Raw genomic sequence first — 20771 nt, 5'->3', positions numbered from 1 at the left:
TCATTTTAATGTCTTTAAAAAATATATGTACAGTTGAAGTCGAAAGTTTACATACACTATCTTGTCTCATTGCTACAACTCCCATACGGGCTCGGAAGAGACGAAGGTTGAAAGTCATACATCCTCCGATGCACAACCCAACCAAGCCGCACTGCTTCTTAACACAGCGCGCATCCAACCCGGAAGCCAGCCGCACCAATGTGTCGGAGGAAACACAGTGCACCTGGCAACCTTGGTTAGCGTGCACTGCGCCCGGCCCGCCACAGAAGTCACTGGTGCGCGATGAGACAAGGATATCCCTACCGGCCAATCCCTTCCGGTCGCAGCCAGTTACGACAGAGCCTGGGCGTGAACCCAGAGTCTCTGGTGGCACAGCTGGCGCTGCAGTACAGTGCCCTTAATCACTGCGCCACCCGGGAGGCCGAGTTGAAAAACGAGTTGAAAAACTTGGTGGTTTTTCAACCACTCCACAAATGTCTTGTTAACAAACTATAGTTTTGGCAAGTTGTTTAGGACATATACTTTGTGCATGACACAAGTAATTTTGTGCATGACACAAGCCTGAAGGTACCACGTTCATCTGCACAAACAATAATACGCAAGTATAAACACCATGGGACCACGCAGCCGTCATACCGCTCAGGACGGAGATGCGTTCTGTCTCCTAGAGATGAACGTACATTGGTGCGAAAAGTGGAAATCAATCCCAGAACAACAGCAAAGGACCTTGTGAAGATGCTGGAGGAAACAGGTACAAAAGTATCTATATCCACAGTAAAACGAGTCCTATATCGACATAACCTGAAAGGCCGCTCAACAAGAAATAATCCACTGCTCCAAAACCGCCATAAAAAAGCCAGACTACGGTTTACAACCGCACATAGTGACAAAGATCAACATTTTTGGAGAAATGTCCACTGGTCTAAAGAAACAAAAATATAACTGTTTGGCCATAATGACCATCGTTATGTTTGGAGGAAACAGGGGAAGGCTTGCAAGCCGAAGAACACCATCCCAACTGTGAAGTACGGGGGTGGCGACATAATGTGTGGGTGTGCTTTGCTGCAGGAGGGACTAGTGCACGTCACAAAATAGATGGCATCATGAGGACGTAAAATTATGTGGATATATTGAACCAACATCTCAAGACATCAGTCAGGAAGATAAAGCTTGGTCACAAATGGGTCTTCCAAATGGACAATGACCCCAAGCACACTTCCAAAGTTGTGGCTTAAGGACAACAAAGTCAAAGTTTGGAGTGGCCATCACGAAGCCCTGACCTCAATCCTATAGAAAATGTGTGGGCAGAACTGAAAAAACGTGTGCGAGCAAGGAGGCTTACAAACCTGACTCAGTTACACCAGCTCTGTCAAGAGGAATGGGCCAAAATTCACCCAACTTGTTGTGTGAAGCTTGTTGAAGGCTATCTGAAACGTTTGACCCAAGTTAAACAATTTAAAGGTAGTGCTACCAAATACTAATTGAGTGTATGTAAACTTCTGACCCACTGGGAATGTGGTGAAATAAAAAAAAGCTGAAATAAATGATTCTCTCTACTATTATTAAGACATTTCACATTCTTAAAATGAAGTGGTGATCCTAACTGACCTAAAACAGGGAATTTGTACAATTAATGTCAGGAAATGTGAAAAACTAAGTTTAAATGTACTTGGCTGAGGTGTATGTAAACTTCCGACTTCAACTGTGTAAACACATTTGCAAGAGGGAGGGAATCTGATTTAATTGGTCCTCAACTTGCGGCTCAGACACTCCATTTAGGATGAATTGTGTCAATTCTGAGTTAGCCTGCCCCAGAGCAGGATAGTTCTGAAGCATTTGATGCCATAGAAATTAATCTGACTAAAAGATGAGCCACTTGTGTGGTACCAGTTATCCCGACTTGAACTCAGAGTTGACCAAAGTTACCTCGCTAACTCCTTCTCTGGAGAGAAACTGCCATTTGTCTGTCGTCCTTTCCTGCATATAGGCCATAATTGTTGGGGTCTGGTAGATATTGGAGTAGGGAGAGTCCATGGGCCCATTCATTGGAGTTCATCAGCATGCGAGAGGGCACCCGCGGTCACTGCAGTGACTGAATGCAGACTTCCCAACGCCTAGGCTTTAATCTCTCCCCTTCATCCATTCATTCAGCCTCAGAAATGGTGCTGTGGATCAGCTGTATGGTAAATATACTCACACACATCCTCTCTCTTTCCCTCTTTCTCCCTGCTTCTTTCCTCTCTCTCTCCAAATTTTTTTCCCACACACATCTCCCCCTGTGTGACCTTCCATGTCTTAGTACTATCTTAGTACTACCCCCCTTGTATGATCTTCCCTGTCTTAGTACTACCCCCCTTGTATGACCTTCCCTGTCTTAGTACTACCTCCCCCTGTGACTTTCCCTGTCTTAATTAATACTACCTCCCCCAGTGTGACCTTCCCTGTCTTAGTACTACCTCTCCCTGTGACTTTCCCTGTCTTAATACTACCTCCCCCAGTGTAACATTCCCTGTCTTAGTACTACCTCTCCCCGTGACCTTCCCTGTCTTAGTACTACCTCTCCCGGTGACCTTCTCTGTCTTAATACTACCTTCCCCAGTGTGACCTTCCCTGTCTTAGCACTACCTCTCCCTGTGACCTTCTCTGTCTTAGTACTACCTCCCCCAGTGTGACCTTCCCTGTCTTAATACTACCTCCCCCAGTGTGACCTTCCCTGTCTTAGTACTTCCTCCCCCAGTGTGACATTCCCTGTCTTAGTACTACCTCTCCCTGTGACCTTCCCTGTCTTAGTACTACCTCTCCCGGTGACCTTCTCTGTCTTAGTACTACCTCCCCCAGTGTGACCTTCCCTGTCTTAATACTACCTCCCCCAGTGTGACCTTCCCTGTCTTAGTATTTCCTCCCCCAGTGTGACCTTCCCTGTCTTAGTACTACCTCCCCCTGTGTGACTTTCCCTGTCTTGGTACTACCTCCCCCAGTGTGACTTTCCCTGTCTTAATACTACCTCCCCCAGTGTGACCTTCCCTGTCTTAGTACTTCCTCCCCCAGTGTGACCTTCCCTGTCTTAGTACTACCTCCCCCTGTGTGACTTTCCCTGTCTTGGTACTACCTCCCCCAGTGTGACTTTCCCTGTCTTAATACTACCTCCCCCAGTGTGACCTTCCCTGTCTTAATACTTCCTCCCCCAGTGTGACCTTCCCTGTCTTAGTACTACCTCCCCCAGTGTGACCTTCCCTGTCTTAATACTTCCTCCCCCAGTGTGACCTTCCCTGTCTTAGTACTACCTCCCCCAGTGTGACCTTCCCTGTCTTAGTACTTCCTCCCCCAGTGTGACCTTCCCTGTCTTAATACTACCTCCCCCAGTGTGACCTTCCCTGTCTTAATACTACCTCCCCCAGTGTGACCTTCCCTGTCTTAATACTACCTCCCCCAGTGTGACCTTCTCTGTCTTAATACTTCCTCCCCCAGTGTGACTTTCCCTGTCTTAGTACTACCTCCCCCAGTGTGACCTTCCCTGTCTTAGTACTTCCTCCCCCAGTGTGACCTTCCCTGTCTTAGTACTATCTCCCCCAGTGTGACCTTCCCTGTCTTAATGCTACCTCCCCCAGTGTGATCTTCCCTGTCTTAGCACTACCTCCCCCTGTGTGACTTTCTCTGTCTTAGTACCGCCTCCCCCAGTGTGACCTTCCCTGTCTTAGTACTACCTCCCCCAGTGTGACCTTCCCTGTCTTAATCTTCCCCAGTGTGACCTTCCCTGTCTTAGTACCCCCCCCTGGGTGACTTTCCCTGTCTTAGTACTACCTCCCCCAGTGTGACTTTCCCTGTCTTAATACTACCTCCCCAGGGTGACCTTCCCTGTCTTAGTACTACCTCCCCTGTGTGACTTTCCCTCCCCCAGTGTTACCTTCCCTGTCTTAGTACTACCTCCCCCCAGTGTGACCTTCCCTGTCTTAATACTACCTCCCCCAGTGTGATCTTCCCTGTCTTAGTACTACCTCCCCCTGTGTGACTTTCCCTGTCTTAATACTACCTACCCCAGTGTGACCTTCCCTGTCTTAGTACTACCTCCCCCAGTGTGACCTTCCCTGTCTTAATACTACCTCCCCCTGTGTGACTTTCCCTGTCTTAATACTACCTCCCCCAGTGTGACCTTCCCTGTCTTAGTACTACCTCCCCCTGTGTGACTTTCCCTGTCTTAGTACTACCTCCCCCAGTGTGACTTTCCCTGTCTTAATACTACCACCCCCAGTGTGATCTTCCCTGTCTTAGTACTCTCTCCCCCTGTGTGACTTTCCCTGTCTTCGTACTTCCTCCCCCAGTGTGATCTTCCCTGTCTTAGTACTACCTCCCCCAGTGTGACCTCCCTGTCTTTTCTTTCCTCTCAGGGTTCGATTCCTTTTCCCCCCATCTCTGATCTCAATCCTTGACCTCTACCCTCAGAAAATACTTGATCAAAGGAGCTCTGACATAGGGTAGCAAAAATAACTCTGGATAGGAAAATCACAGTGCAAAGCAATAAGATACCAAAGTGCAGTACTGCATAAGCATTTCATATGCAGAGCATTTTAACTAAATTTGGTGAGCAAACTCTGACCTTGGATATGCACTTAAAAAAATGGTGGCTCTACATAACCTTGGGTAAGAACTTATGTGCTTGCCAGGGACAGGCTTTATACTTCAGGGTTTACCTTGCTTGGGGCGTCTTATTTCAAACATGTAAAATGTTCAACATGTATTATTTGTCTCATGGCATTGGTGAAAAGTGATGCTTACCCAATCCCTTAATATGTCCCTATTGTACAGTTTATGTACTTAAGAATTACTTTGGAAACAGAACACAAAAATGATTCCTTATTAAATATGGCTAACAGTCAGTTGTTGATGCCTCTTGAGGAAAAAAGCTAGTTTTGTTCTTAAGTAGAAATCAAGAACCACGTTGTTTGGAAGGAAAAATGAGCCTCAGCCATGTAGCTTATCAAACAGACACTAATCTACCCAAACATATTTTAGTGATAAGGCTGAGCCCTACTAAGTACCCCAAAGTCGTGATGGGCGACAACGCCGGCTTTGACAAGATAAATGTGTCTTGGGTCTGTGTACGTACCGAGTGACAGTGCAACTGCTTGCTACGTCAACCACCACTCTCCACTTCAGTTAGTCCTTCGTTTTTATGGCAGTCAAACTGACAACTGTGTCATCCAGAAGAGGCTTTTTCCCCTGACAATGTCATGTTCTTCAAAACCCCTCTTTTACAACAAAAAGGAATCACTGTGAAGAGCCGTCTTACTGTGGAAGGACGAATGCTACACATTCAAACATATTTCCTTGACAGGGAGCTCATTTATTTCTGATCTAATGTAAAGTCCTTCATGAAATAGTCAAGGACAATGATATGAAATGGAGGTACAGACAGAATCTACATGCTAACAATAGCCTTGTCTGACACAACAACAATCAGGGAGATGGAATGCAACAATCCAACATGGATGCTACAGGAGCACATAAACAACATGTTCACCAAGCTTAAAAACCAAACTGACCTCCCTGTTTTGGCTGCTGGGATATAGAGAGGGCTGCTTAGAAGAGGACGTTTCCGTGGTGAACCCCTTGGAGGCCTGGGTATACTGTGGAGGGAGTCTGCCGGTTGTCTGTCCCCTTGCCAGATCATCTTGGCACTCATCCGTGGCTTACCACAGCCAAAAGGCAGCACTGACAGTGATACTTGTCCCACAGGAGTGGATTGAAAAAATGAACACAGTACAGTATCAGAAAATATGTCTGTTTCAAAGGATATGTGCCCACATACACACTTGTTTACAAATCTAAGAGTTGAAGACAGCAAGGACACCAAGCTTGTATACATTCATGATGATTTAGGCGATTAAGTAGCTTGTCCTTTGAGATGAGTCAAAAAATAATAATATCTGTGTTTGTTTATCAAATTTAAAAAATCTAATTTGTTGCATGTCTCTGTAGAAAAGAGAGATGCGATTTACACGGCAATGGAGAGTGAAATTACTTGAGTACTTCAGTTCTTTGCCACTACTTCAGTTCTTTGCCACTTATTTCACTCCTAGTGAAAAGGCCAAAGATATGCTATGGTAATGTTCCTGTCCAAATGACATATTGTAATGCAGTGCACTGGCTCATGCTTGGTTGAGTCCATGTTTTAAACAAGGAGATGTAGACATCGGCTGAGGCTCATCATGAGTCTTGTTCTGGAGGCAGCTCTGCAGAGTGGTCACTAGCTGGCACAGCCACAAAGTCATAACATCTGATTTTGAACCTAACCATAACCCTAACCATAAGTTAAGACCAAAAATAACATTGTTTTAAACATTTTTACAATATAGCCAATTTTGACTTAGCAGCCGGCCTATACACGGGGAAATCGCTCAGTTCTGCCTCCAAGAAAAGACTACACTAAAGCTCCATTGCTACTACTAGGGTCTACTAGGGTCTATAGCCAACTCTGATCGCTATTCCAAGACACATTTGAAAAGAGATGTCAGCTTTCAAGCCACATTTAGAGAAGAACGCACTATAAAAAACTTTGTAGGATGAATTAAATCAGCAAGATTAGTCCACAGCAAAAGTGGCACAAAATAAGAGATTGCAGTTTTCCTGGCTTTCAGAATAATTCCTCCAATACGAACCCAAAAAGCATGTCGGAATCTGCAGTGTGTGTGTGTCTGTCTAGCCATAAATTAACTAACCTTGTAATTGTGTTTGACAGCCTGTATAAAGATATGACTCTGGACCACTCCAATCACTGGGCCACTCCAATCACCGGGCCACTCCATTGCGATTCCCCAGGCTCAGGACTGTATGGGAGCTAATGTATCTCATCACTGGTATTCTCACTGCTCAGGCAGCCAGTGAAAGACAGTCTGATAATGGTTATCACCCCCCCCCCTGACTGCTCATATGGAGATAGCAGAGCTACTTCAGAAGTGTGAATGCTTCTTTCCATGTAGAAAGGGGCTAACGTGTGACATGGAGGTCGAAAATTCTAAATGGTTGGATTCGAGTGGAATGGCATTTTTCATGTAGCTTGTGTGCATGGTTAAAGGTAAATATGAAAGATATGTCATCAGACTATGGAAACGCTCCATCTACCTAGATGGTTTCATTGACAGACAAAGGTCTTTACTTTGACATAAACATACTGTGACTCTTGTAAAGCTTTTGAAAATGTATTGTGACCCACCAGGTCAACAGACCTTTGTCTCTACTACCCAGAACATGTATTTTATTTAACCTTTATTTAACTAGACAAGTCAGTTAAGAACAGTTTCTTATTTACAATGACGGCCTACCAAACAAACCCTAACCCGGACGACGCTGGGACAATTGTGTGCCACCCTATGGGACTCCTAATCACGGCCGGTTGTGATACAGCCTGGAATCGAACCAGGGTCTGTAGTGATGCCTCTATCACTGAGATGCAGTGCCTTAGACTGCTGCACCACTCGGGAGTCTTAAGCTGCCATCCAAAAGGAATTGGCCTCAACAGACCATTTGGGAAACACTACTGCAAATACTAAGCTCTATACCTCATTCTGAATGACACAAACAGAGCTTTTTACTTATTCGATCATATGTTGAACAAAATGCCTGGTTCAGCACCAGTTGAAGCCCAAGAGAAAGGTAGTTATTTGCAGTAATTCATTCTGCCAACATTTAGATGATGCATGACGCTTCGGTCGAAGAGCCAAAGAGGAAACTCAGTAACGGGTATCCCATGGTAACCACAGAGAACGGCAATAGCGTTCCTTCTATCTGTCGATCTCTCCCCTGCTCTCTCTACTCACCACCTCCAATTCATTGCTATCCTTCACGCCTCCATCTAGCATGTTCCACAGAAATAAAGCCGACAGACAATAGCTAAGTTTCCATCCAATTGGTGACAGATTTGAATGTGAATATTCTAAAACCGCACAATAACAATACGTCCATGTTCTCGCCAGAGATGTTTCCGTCAAATTGACTTGGGTTAGGCTGTAGCCGTTGACATAATGCACATACAAATAACTTATTGCTATTATTTGTATTTGTCAAACAGCAACCAAGCATTGATGATCATGTCAGTAGAATTAGACTCTTGATATTTATTGGAAAGGAACATCAAGCTCATCACCTTGCACTTTCACCACCCTGTGAAGTTCATCATCATTTATTTAATCTGCAGACTAATGAACTGCATGCTTTCCTGAGTTGTAGTGGGAGGACCACACACCATGGTTATTATATCAATATTGTCATCATTTGTCAACATTTGGTTTACTGACAATTTTTCTGTTTCCATCAGGCCTGTCATGACACTTTCTTGCCTAAAAAGGTTGGATGGAAACTGACTAGGAAAAAAGAGGAGCTCAATGGGGTGGTGATAAAGAGATAGACAGAGGACTAGTGCCCCCAAGCCTGTTTTAGCATGGAAAGTGCCATGGAGGACATTCAGAAAATGCAAAAGCCCACATTCACACAACTTTAAGTTTGAAACATTGTGTCATTTTTGACTGGTAAATTTCATCATCTCTTGATCGATTCATCATTTCCACCGGTCACTTTCCAGCACAAGGCTAGCCTTTATACTACAGGAATGTTCAGATAGAGTTCTCAGAGGACTAAGAATCAAGAAAGGTTACAAGGCCCTGCATTGAACATGGAATGAATACAAAAATTGTTGCACTTCTGTGTGTATTTACTGACTGACCATTATGACTTTGAAGTCAATCATTTCTACTGTTTTTATTTCCATTTATTGCCAATTTGACAAGGGCATATTCACTTCATATCTAGATAATAATTGTTATTCCCAACATAAACTATTGTGCAACGTACTGTATCTATCCTGCCTATCATCTATCTGCCCAATTATTTACAATGTCTTTCAATCATCCATCCATCCATCCATCTTCCATCCATCCATCTATCCATCTTCCATCCATCCATGTTATCCACAAACCATTTGTGGGTAACATAAATTACAATAATTTAGACAAATGGTCCATGGAGTGTTACCTCTTTACAATCAATACAGTATAATGTATGCTGTACATATGCACCTGCATGTTACACCACCTTAACAAACATAATGTTGTGGTTGCTTAGATTGACAGATGGATGGATAGATGGATTAAAGGATGGAAGAAGGAGTGGATGGAAGTTGGATGGATTATTTTATTCGGATCCCCATTAGCTGACGCTATGACGACAGTCTTCTTGGGGTCAGACTTAATGAAAAAGACTAAAAGACTTTACAATTTATATACATTTAAAACCATTAACATGTAGACATTTCAGACATGGGTGGATGAAGGAAGATGGAAGATGGATGGATGAATGATGGATGGATGGATGAAAGACATTGTAAATGAAAGTTGGGCAGATAGATGATAGGCAGGATAGATACAGTACATGAATATACAGTTATGCAATTCAGAGTCATTTGTCAAGGGCACTTCCTTGTTTAATCTGTGTTTTAGTATATATAGTATAGATATTTACTAGCAGAGAAAGCCATCTGAATTATTCTTCAAAATACTATCTGGAATTTTGCATATACTAATTTATAGAGCGCTTTACATGTAAGACAAGGAAAGTTTATGTACAGGTTCACAAAAAGAAAGATCTGTTTTAAGCATGAAATTCAAACAATGTTAACCAGACACACTTTCCTTACTTTGAGAACAATGCGTCTTCCATTTCCCCTATTTCAGATAGAGTAACTCCAGTCCTCGGGGACCGGTCACACTTCTTCCCCATCCCCAACAAACACAGCCGATTAAACTAATTGCATTCTAAACTGAAGATCATGACTAGTGATCAACTGGTGAAAGGCAAAAGCAATGAGAGCAAATGAACACCATGTGATGCTCTTCATTGTGGAATAAACATCTCAGGCATAACCAGGCCCACTCATGATCACAAATAATGAAATTATAGCAGGAAATGAGAGAGAGCTTTCTGTGGTGATATTGCTTTTTCACTTGCTACATAGCCTGAATCATAATATTTTCCAATTGCTTTCAGTTGGGATACAATTGCAACTGGCATGCAATTTATTCAAGGATGAGGGAATAAGGGAAAGTGACATTCATTGATATGGGATATTCATTAAAAGCCATATTTTTTTAATTTCCTCCAAATTGAAAATAGGAATAACAATCACGCAATGCACTAAATGGCCGTGCCACAAATGCAGGTTCCTTTGTTTGGCCTTCAAGTCAAAACAGGGAAATAATGATTAGGTTGAAATTGCTTTTGACATCATGCAGCGTCGGTTGCTGTTCTTCTTATAATGGTTAGTATCTCTATTACCATGGCGTGTAAACAAACCCATACCCTATCATCTTGTATCATGATGCTTCTTGCCCCCAATGTCAGAGATGTTTTTTAATTTTCTGAAAACATGGCAAGTCAGCCATTGTGGCTGATTAAAATTGGTTCACACAACTAGTTCAACATAGCCTCACTACATACATTGCATTCGAAAGGTATTCAGACCCCTTGACCTTTTCCCCATTGTTATGTTACAGCCATATTTTAAATGGATAAAAAGGTTTGTTTCCTCGTCAATCTACACACAATATATAATGACAAAGCAAAAACAGGTTTTACATAAGTATTCAGACCCTTTACTCAGTACTTTGTGAAGCACCTTTGGCAGTGATTACAGCCTTGAGTCTTCTTGGGTTTGACGCTACAAGCTTGGCACACCGGTATTTGGGGAGTTTCTCCCATTCTTCTCTGCAGATCCTCTCAAGCTCTGTCAGGTTGGATGGAGAGTGTCGCTGCACAGATATTTTCAGATGCCTCCAGAGATGCTTGATCGGATTCAAGTCCGGGCTCTGTCTGGGCCCCTCAAGGACATTGAGACTTATCCCAAAGCTACTCCTGCGTTTTTCTTGGCTGTGTGCTTAGGGTTGTTGTCCCATTGGAAGGTGAACCTTCGCCCCAGTCTGAGGTCCTGAGCGCTCTTTAGCAGGTTTTTATCAAGGATCTCTCTGCACTTTGTGCCACATTCAGGCCAAAGAGTTCACTCTTGGTTTCATCAGACCAGAGAATCATGTTTCTCCTGGTCTGAAAGTTTTAGGTGCCTTTTGGCAAACTAAGTGGACTGTCACGTGCCATTCACTGAGGAGTGGCTTCCGTCTGGCCACTCTACCATAAAGGCCTGATTGGTGGAGTGCAGCAGAGATGGTTGTCCTTCTGGAAGGTTCTCCCATCTCCACAGAGGAACTCTAGAGCTCTGTCAGAGTGACCATCGAGTTCCCCGTTGCTCAGTTTGGCCGGTTGGGCAGCTCTAGGAGTCTTGGTGGTTCCAAACTTCTTCCATTTAAGAACAATGGAGGCCACTGTTATCAATAACCTTCAATGCTGCAAACATTTTTTGGTACCCTTCCACAGATCTGTGCCTTGACACAATCCTGTCTCTGAGCTCTATAGACAATTCCTTCGACCTCATGGCTTGGTTTTTGCTCTGACATCTGTGAGAGCTTATTGTTTGTAATCTATGTATGCTTGTGTTCCCTCATGTGCTTTATGTATTGATTTGTTGTTAATAAAAAAAAAATAATAATAAAAAAATAATAATAATAAAAAATAAAAAAACAGTTCTGTGCCTCTCCAAATCATGTCCAATCAATTGAATTTACCACAGGTGGACTCCAATCACGTTGTAGAAATGTCTCAAGGATGATTAATGGAAACAGGATGTACCTGATCTAAATTTGGATTCTCATCGCAAAGGGTCTGAATACTTACATTTGCTAAAACGTCAAAAAACCTGTTTGCGATTTGTTATTATGGGTTGTGTGTAGATTGAGGATTTTTTTGGACTGAATCCATTTTAGAATAAGGCTGTAAACGTAACAAAAGGTGGGAAAAGTCAAGGGGTCTGAATACTTTCCAAAAGCACTGTACAGTGTAACTATTAGTATTAGCAAGTAATGTTGAACACTAGCTAACTATTAGTAGTAGTAGTAGCTGCTAAGATAACTACCTAAGCCTAAATTCTATAAATCATGATAATGATGATAGTAAGCTAAATCTTCATAAATTCCTCTTCTCTCCCACAGATTCCCATAAGATCTCAGGCTCCAGGATGGGAAATGCTTAACAAGAAAGAAACAGATGAAGACACAGAAGGGGACCATGCAACCCTAGGTTTTATTTTAAATAGTTAATCTGGTTTCAATTTCTATTCTGATTTGTACTACTATAAAAGGGGAGAAAAATACCCCGTTTATCTGAATTAGCTAGGCTACTCACTATACCAATGATAGGCTACAGATTTTAGTCACTGCAAATAAAATTGTTTTCCCAATGTATCTTTCTATTAAATTACATTTTGTTCTCACTATGTATTGCATTTTTGAGGATAATATATACTGTTATAAATAGCCAGAAGGTTTCCACTTTCTCTGAAGCTACATTAAAAAAAAAAAATGAAATATTGGTCGGCCTAACTCATTAATAAATGGTCAGTAGGTTTCCACTTTATTTAATGGTATCTTTTTAGCAGTTATAAAATGTTGGTAACTCATTTGTTAATGCTCAAAGGATTGCCACTTTAAAATTCGGTATCATTTTAGCAGTTATGCATGTGGGTAAATCATTTATAGATGATTTGAGAGTTCACCCAGAGCTTAGACATACTGTACAGTGCATTTGGAAAGTATTCAGACCCCTTGACATTTTCTACATTTTGTTAAGTTACAGCCTTATTCTAAATGGATTTAAAAAATGTTTCCTCATCAATCTACACACAATCTGAAATAACTTATTGACATAAGTATTAAGACCCTTTGCTATGAGACTCGAAATTGAGCTCAGGTTTATCCTGTTTACACTGATCATCCTTGAGATGTTTCTACAACTTGACTAGAGTCCACTTGTGGTAAATTCAATTGATTGGACATGATTTGGAAAGGGACACACCTGTCTATAAAAAGGTCCCACGATTGACAGTGCATGTCAGAGCAAAAACCAAGCCATGAGGTTGAAGGAATTGTCCAGAGTGCTCTGACAGAGGATTGTGTTGAGGCACAGATCTGGGGAAAGGTACCAAAACATTTCTGCCGTATTGAAGGTCCCCAAGAACACAGTGACCTCCATCATTCTTAAACGGAAGAAGTTTGGGACCACCAAGACTCTTCCTAGAGCTGGCCGCCCGGCCGAACAGAGCAATTGGGTGAGAAAGTCTGAATACACTGTATTTAAAGGCAGTATTGGGTACTCATCACTACATAATGTACATGAGAGAAGATTCAACACTGTTAATTAAACATGTTCAGTCAATGAATGGTGGGTATGAATACCAAAACATTCAACATTGTGGGAAGATACCACCACCGTTTCTCCAACCAAAAGGAATTATGGTTACCATTTCCATGGTTACCATTTCACAATAGAGCATTCACCATACTTGGAGTGTTGATATACTCTGATAAGGGGTAATATGTTAGGAATAATGTTCCTGCTGAGCCACCAGGTCTATGGACATAATGGAGATTGGCTATATATTTATTGCCACAAATACATTTCTGCACTTTGCCTAAAGTTGCAGTAAAATAAAGTTGCAGTAAAATGTAAATATATACAACTTGACAGTGTTACGTCTATAAAATGACAGTATTCTGCTGAATTCTTTTTGCTGTAAAATCTTGATTAATTTTGTGCTGTCAACAAAAATGGGACTTAAATGGGAGTTAAACTAATGACCCCTTGCTCGCTACCAACCTGTAATGTCCTGCTACAGTGCAGCTATACCACTAGATCTGTGAGTGTAAAAGAGATTTAAACTCACATGGTACAATTTGGTATCTTGTTGATAACGGGATATTTTTCTACACAATATTTTGAATATAAGCTATGATCATTATTGCGTTTTAAAATATGGGTGGGGGCAATCTACTGGTTGGGGCTCATTGGCATATTTTGGCGTGTGATGAAATATATGTGTATTTGTGCCAACAGTCAATGGAAATGTTGCAAGAAGTTTGATGCAAGTTGAGCAACTCCTTTGACCCTGTTCTGCAAACTTTGCAGGAGAATGTGTCCGTAATGAGCTGCACTGTAAAGAGGTTATGTCCATTTTCCAGTAACTTAATGAAAACTTGTGATGCTGTGAATTTGTCATTTTTTACAAAGCTGCAATATGTACATTTTTGCGCGACCTGACCAAATGTGTGTTTTTATTTATTTTTATTTCACCTTTATTTAACCAGGTAGGCAAGTTGAGAACAAGTTCTCATTTACAATTGCGACCTGGCCAAGATAAAGCAAAGCAGTTCTACAGATACAACGACACAGAGTTACACATGGAATAAAACAAACATACAGTCAATAATACAGTATAAACAAGTCTATATACAATGTGAGCAAATGAGGTGAGAAGGGAGGTAAAGGCAAAAAAAGGCCATGGTGGCAAAGTAAATACAATATAGCAAGTAAAACACTGGAATGGTAGTTTTGCAATGGAAGAATGTGCAAAGTAGAAATACAAATAATGGGGTGCAAAGGAGCAAAATAAATAAATAAATTAAATACAGTTGGGAAAGAGGTAGTTGTTTGGGCTAAATTATAGGTGGGCTATGTACAGGTGCAGTAATCTGTAAGATGCTCTGACAGTTGGTGCTTAAAGCTAGTGAGGGAGATAAGTGTTTCCAGCTTCAGAGATTTTTGTAGTTCGTTCCAGTCATTGGCAGCAGAGAACTGGAAGGAGAGGCGGCCAAAGAAAGAATTGGTTTTGGGGGTGACTAGAGAGATATACCTGCTGGAGCGTGTGCTACAGGTGGGAGATGCTATGGTGACCAGCGAGCTGAGATAAGGGGGGACTTTACCTATTGTTGTTATAGATCTATCATGCTTATTAAAAGCAAGTCTAAGAAGCAGTAGATCTGTTCTATGCGAGCTATTTCTATGCTTCCTGATCTCTGTTTTTGCATCTTTTACATTCATTCTCAACGAGTTCAAACACATGAATGCATCCAACTGGTATTTACGACGTCACAACTGGTAAATTCCCACCTGTCACGTTCTGACCTCAGGGTGTGAGTTGGGTGGGTTGTCTATGTTTGTTTTTCTATGAGTTGGTATTTCTGTGTTTGGCCTGGTATGGTTCTTAATCAGAGGCAGCTGTCAATCGTTGTCCCTGATTGAGAACCATACTTAGGCAGCCTGTTTTCACCCTTGATTTGTGGGTGATTATTTTTCCGTTTCAGTGTTTGCACAATTTGGGACTGTTTAGGTTTTCATTTTGATTCTCTTGTTCTTTTGTATTTTATATTCATTTTCCATTCAATTACATTATGGATACATACCACGCTGCATTTTGGTCCTCCGATCATTCCTACTACTCCTCCTCAGAGGAGGAAGAAGAAACCCGTTACACCACCTCCCACATGGTTACGAACTCTGCATTATATTGAATATATTGGGTAGAAAATGTACCATTATACTAGATTATCAGATTATCTGCACATGTACCCTAAAAAGTACCATTTGAATTCCTATGCGTACCTACGAAGGCACCTAATGTGTACTTTTGACCTTTTTGTACACCAGGGAACAACACTGTACCGTAACCATACTCTTATATTTGAGAGTGTGTGGATACATGTTCTTGGTAACAAATAACCATATGGTGGCAGTGCTGAGATCAGGTCTGCACCAGCTATGAGGGTGTTGGCAATCACGTATGTATGCTTGATCTGATTAAATATAGACCTTAATGTCAAGTGTCCTTGAGCACAGCTACTTTTCGTTGGTGTTGTCAGATAATTGCATGATTATTGACTTGATTCCCGGGCAACTTTTAGCAAAGTGAAGAAATGTATTCTTGCCAATAAATCTGTGGCCCATATGTGTCACGGCCACAGACCTGGTGGTGAAGTAGGAAATTCATGTTGCTAGCATCCAAGAGGCTGTGAATTCAAATCATAGGTGTTGTTGTGTCTGTCCCAGGTGTGCTAACCAATGTTGATGTCAATTCCATTTAAGTTCCAGTCACTTCAGAAAGTGAACCAAATTCCACATTTTCCGGTATTGAATATAATTGGAATTTCTGTGTACTTCCTGAATACAGTTCATTGTTGTACAATATATTTACTGTAAAAATACAATTTAGCTGTATAAAAACATAAAAAGTTGTTTCCACCATTTTCACTGGTACTCAGTAGCCGGTAACTTAATATAAAATTACAGGATTTAAAAAAAACTTTGTGCCATAAGCACATCGAAACAATTATCCTACGTTTACATGCAATTGCAAGCGAGGTGTGTCACATTAAGTTGCAACATGGGCCAAAAAGTACCCAAGTGTATTGCAATTCACAGTAAATGCACTAGCGTTAAAAAAAATTGGGGTCTCTTAGAAATGTCCTTGTTTTTGAAAGAAAGCTATTTTTGGGTCCATTAAAATAACATCAAATTGATCACAAATACAGTGTAGACATTGTTAATGTTGACAGATTTTTTATGGAATATCTACATAGGTGTACAGAGGCCCATTACCAGCAACCATCACTCCTGTGTTCCAATGGCACGTTGTGTTAGCTAATCCAAGTTTTTCATTTTAAAAGTCTAACTGATCATTAGAAAACACTTTTGCAATTATGGTAGCACAGCTGAAAACTGTTGTCCTGATTAAAGAAGAAATAAAACTAGTTGACTAGTTGAGTATCTGGAGCATCAGCATTTGTGGGTTCGATTACATTCTCAAAATGGCTAGAAACAAATAACTTTCTTCTGAAACTCATCAGTCTATTCTTGTTCTGAGAAATTATGTCTATTCCATTCTAGAAATTGCCAACAGTGAGGAGGCGTGAAGTGAAGAGGTGACTCCGGGATGCTGGCCTTCTCTGCAGAGTTGCAAAGAAAAAGCCATATCTCAGACTGGCCAATAAAAATAAAAAGATTAAGATGGGCAAAAGAACACAGACAGTACCTCTTTCTGTTCTGGTTAGAGCCAGTTTGCTCTGTTCTGTGAAGGGAGTAGTACACAGCATTGTACCAGATCTTCAGTTTCTTTGCAATTTCTTGCATGGAATAGCCTTCATTTCTCAGAACAAGAATAGACTGATGAGTTTCAGAAGAAAGTTCTTTGTTTCTAGCCATTTTGAGCCTGTAATCAAACCCACAAACGCTGATGCTCCAGATACTCAACTTGTCTAAAGAAGGCCCGTTTTATTGCTTCTTTAATTAGAACAACAGTTTTCAGTTGTGCTAACATAATTGCAAAAGGGTTTTCTGATGATCAATTAGCCATTTAAAATGATAAACTTTGATTAGCTAACACAACGTGCCATTGGAACACAGGAGTGATGGTTGCTGATAATGGGCCAATCTGCCGTTTCCAGCTACAATAGTAATTTACAACATTAACAAGGTCTACACTGTATTTCTAATCAATTTGATGTTATTTTAAATGGACAAAAATTGCTTTTCTTTCAAAAACAAGGACATTTCTAAGTGACCCCAAACTTTTGAAGGGTAGTATATATAGCAAAACACTATTACTGTGGAAATGTACAGTAAAATGTTCTGCAAAATTAACAGCAATGGCTAATCGTGTAGTTTCATGTCACATATTGAACCACATGATTTCACATGTGGAAAATCACATGATTTCACACGACAGGTGAAAACTGGTTTTTGGTCAACTTTGTGACATTTCACACGTGAAATCCTATGACAACGTGTTTTTGGTAAACTTTGTGACATTTCACACGTGAAATCCTATGACAACGTGTTTTTGGTAAACTTTGTGACATTTCACACGTGAAATCCTATGACAACGTGTTTTTGGAACACTTTGTGACATTTCACACGTGAAATCCTATGACAACGTGTTATTGGAACACTTTGTGACATTTCACACGTGAAATCCTATGACAACGTGATTTTGGAACACATCATGTTACACTTCACCTGTACAATCTCGTGACAATTTGAACCCACATGTGAAAGGTTATGCGATCACGTGAAAATCCACATGTGAAACTTCATGTGAAATATCATCACATGTGAAGTTACCCAAAAACACATGGTTTTACATGATTTCACATGTGCAAAATATGTGGAAATGTCACATGTGAAATCATGTGATTTTTCCATATGGGGTATTTTTTTATGAGTGAAATTATACTGTTGTACACAATCAAATCAAATACAATCTGAGATGAGACAATACTAAGGAAGAGATCCCACACTAGGGCACAATGTGCGTGAAACCAGCATTTGACCACAATTTAGCGAGAAATAAGATGGCCCACATCCCACCAGTTTTGGAAAATGGGAGCATGTCTTACTGCATCTGCTCAATGCAAACGCAGCCACATTCAATAGCTCTCACAGCTTCAGTATGTATACACCCTCGTCCATTCCAATAAAGTTTATGAAAAAATGTATCTAATCTCATAACAAAGTTGTGAACTCGCACTTAATCACTTGGTCACATATACGGCCGGTATGGAAGAGCAATTACTTGTCACAACGGCGCTTTCTCAACAGCCTTTCTCACCAAGATCCGGAAAGAACACCGGGCGAAGTGGGATTATAAATGGTTGTGCCATAGATTGTCACAAAGCCCCCTTGCACGAGAAAGAAACACGCCGGGTCACCCATTACAGGCACCCCTCACAAAGCAGTGGACTACCCACCCAGGAAGGAGATTTTGTGTGTTTGACTTGCCTGTAATTATTTTCTGTCACAATTGCATTCACATAATAGTGGGCACACATTTTTATTGTGAATCAAAATTAAGTTAATGAAGTGTGTGCAACCACTGTGTCTGTAAATATGTGATTACAACAGACCTTTTCAAAACGCCAAAACATGTGGCTGGCATTCTATTCAAGTGTGAATGTCAGAACCGAGTAATGTATGTCTTAGTCACAATACATAATTATGCTAAAATGTAATTACAATTGACCCTGACATTGTCCTTCAGTGTGACTCTGGTGCCATCTATTGAAGAATAACGAAATAAATAATTTAACAAAAGACCTCTCTATTCTTGCTCCCAACACACTGCTCTCTATCTCTCTTTCTCTGCACCAGGCATGTTATTTAATGTAATAATACATGTTGAGATATTTTAGTAAACTACACCTTACAAATCTATGAATTATTAAAATCAGTATTTTATGGGACATTAAGGCGTCTTACAGTTGAAGCACCACCAATCCTCTTCACCCCCAATGCTCTTCACAACCGATGTAGGCTAACGTTACTCATGAATGCATGAATAAATATAGGCTATGGTATTTTAACAGATTGCCATAGGCTTGTGAAATAAAACATGTGTTTCAGAATAGTGGTCTACAAAGCCAAGAAGAGCGATGGATAAGGAATTACCTTCTTTTAGAACGTGTGAGTGAATGAGGAGGATAACAAAACAGCAGACTGCGGCTCCGGTTAAAGCCCACGCTAGTCGAAGGAGCTGCATCGTTGAGGGGAAAAAAGTCAGAAATCCCGGACGGAGCGCGCGGTCTTCAGCAGCAGCAGTTGGCTACAATGACACATCCATTCTGATCCAATGCAGCAGGGTTTAAAAGAAAAGTGAGTTGATTCCCTAAGGCTACTCCGTTGGCTTAAATTCAAAGTAAAATACAAAATAGGCACAATCCATGACAGATAATTTTTATGATCCCTTCAATTCCAAATTAATGCAACCCTTTCGTTCTTCAGATAGCCTATAATGGAGAGAAAAGTTAAAGTCGTTAGACCATCACATCATTTGAAGTGAGGCATTTTCTCACTTTAATTGAATCTGCTTTTCACCGCAAATTATTCTCTGAGCTTGGAGCGCAGTGACTCTGATTCCCACTCTCCGGGATGGCTAGTATGACATGAGACGGCTGCGCCACCGGAACACTTTGCAGCAATTGCGTAAAATGAAATTTGTCTCGATATTTTCCGCATTAGATATATCACTAACTAGACAGTGGCTGCCGGTTTGGGAAACGTCCATCTTCGCTGTCTCCAAGTTAGATCTCTCTTCGTCTTGTACCCATTTCGACTCTTTCCATTGTGTTTCACAATATTCCCAAAACTGATGGATAAGAAGTCAATATGAAACTACATCAAATAGGAGCTCACTGCTCACAGACTACGCTGAGCATCAGGTTCAGTACCATGTAATGCAAATACCCGGATAACTTGTGAAATTAATGATGGGCAGCTCGTGGAGACACTGCGGCGTCACTATACTGTTCAATATACCAATACGTCTCGGGCTTGCCCCCGTTCTTACCCGCGGCTTCACGAGCGACTTTCACTGAGCTCTCTACCTGACGTCACAGCCATTAGTGTTTTATCTCCGGGCAATTCCACAGGCTGTTTTCGGTTGAGGGCATATCGGGGGACATGATTCCGTTAGACCCATGACTACCTCTCACATTTCGCACAAAGACTTTGATACCTCCCATGCATCGATGATAATTTTGGAATGTGAATGTAGTGTTGCAGTCTAGCTAGTTCCATTTAATTAATGTCCCTTTCCAGATTGAGTGCATGCATGCATTATGCACATGCCTTAGAATGCGTAACATAAAACATGGGGAGTGCAGGAATAAGCTATGAGGGAAAAATACATCGGTATCATTTGAATATAGCCTACACGCATTCAAAACACCTTTATGAAACATACCAAGACACTATGAGGGTTGCTGTACCACTTTCCTGCAGTCAAATGACCAACTCGCCCTCTAGTGGCCTCATGGGTGGAACGTTATTAATAATGTTCAGAATTTCATAATTAA

General features: G+C 41.2%; 1 protein-coding gene across 1 annotated transcript in view; it reads right to left on the bottom strand.

Annotated features, from left to right (window-relative positions):
- The window catches only part of LOC115144774 (chemokine-like protein TAFA-5), a 62238-nt gene extending 41966 nt beyond the window's left edge, over positions 1-20272 (bottom strand). Inside the window, exon 1 of the mRNA XM_029685831.2 lies at positions 19366-20272. Coding sequence (XP_029541691.1) covers positions 19366-19456 — 91 coding nt within the window. The 5' untranslated portion in view covers positions 19457-20272. The remainder of the gene's footprint in view (positions 1-19365) is intronic.
- Between the last annotated feature and the right edge of the window lie 499 nt (positions 20273-20771).

This window comes from Oncorhynchus nerka, linkage group LG17, assembly GCF_034236695.1.
Source record: "Oncorhynchus nerka isolate Pitt River linkage group LG17, Oner_Uvic_2.0, whole genome shotgun sequence".
NCBI lineage: Eukaryota > Metazoa > Chordata > Actinopteri > Salmoniformes > Salmonidae > Oncorhynchus > Oncorhynchus nerka.
Note: the sequence above shows the minus strand (reverse complement) of the source record. Positions and strands in the feature narration are given on the sequence as shown.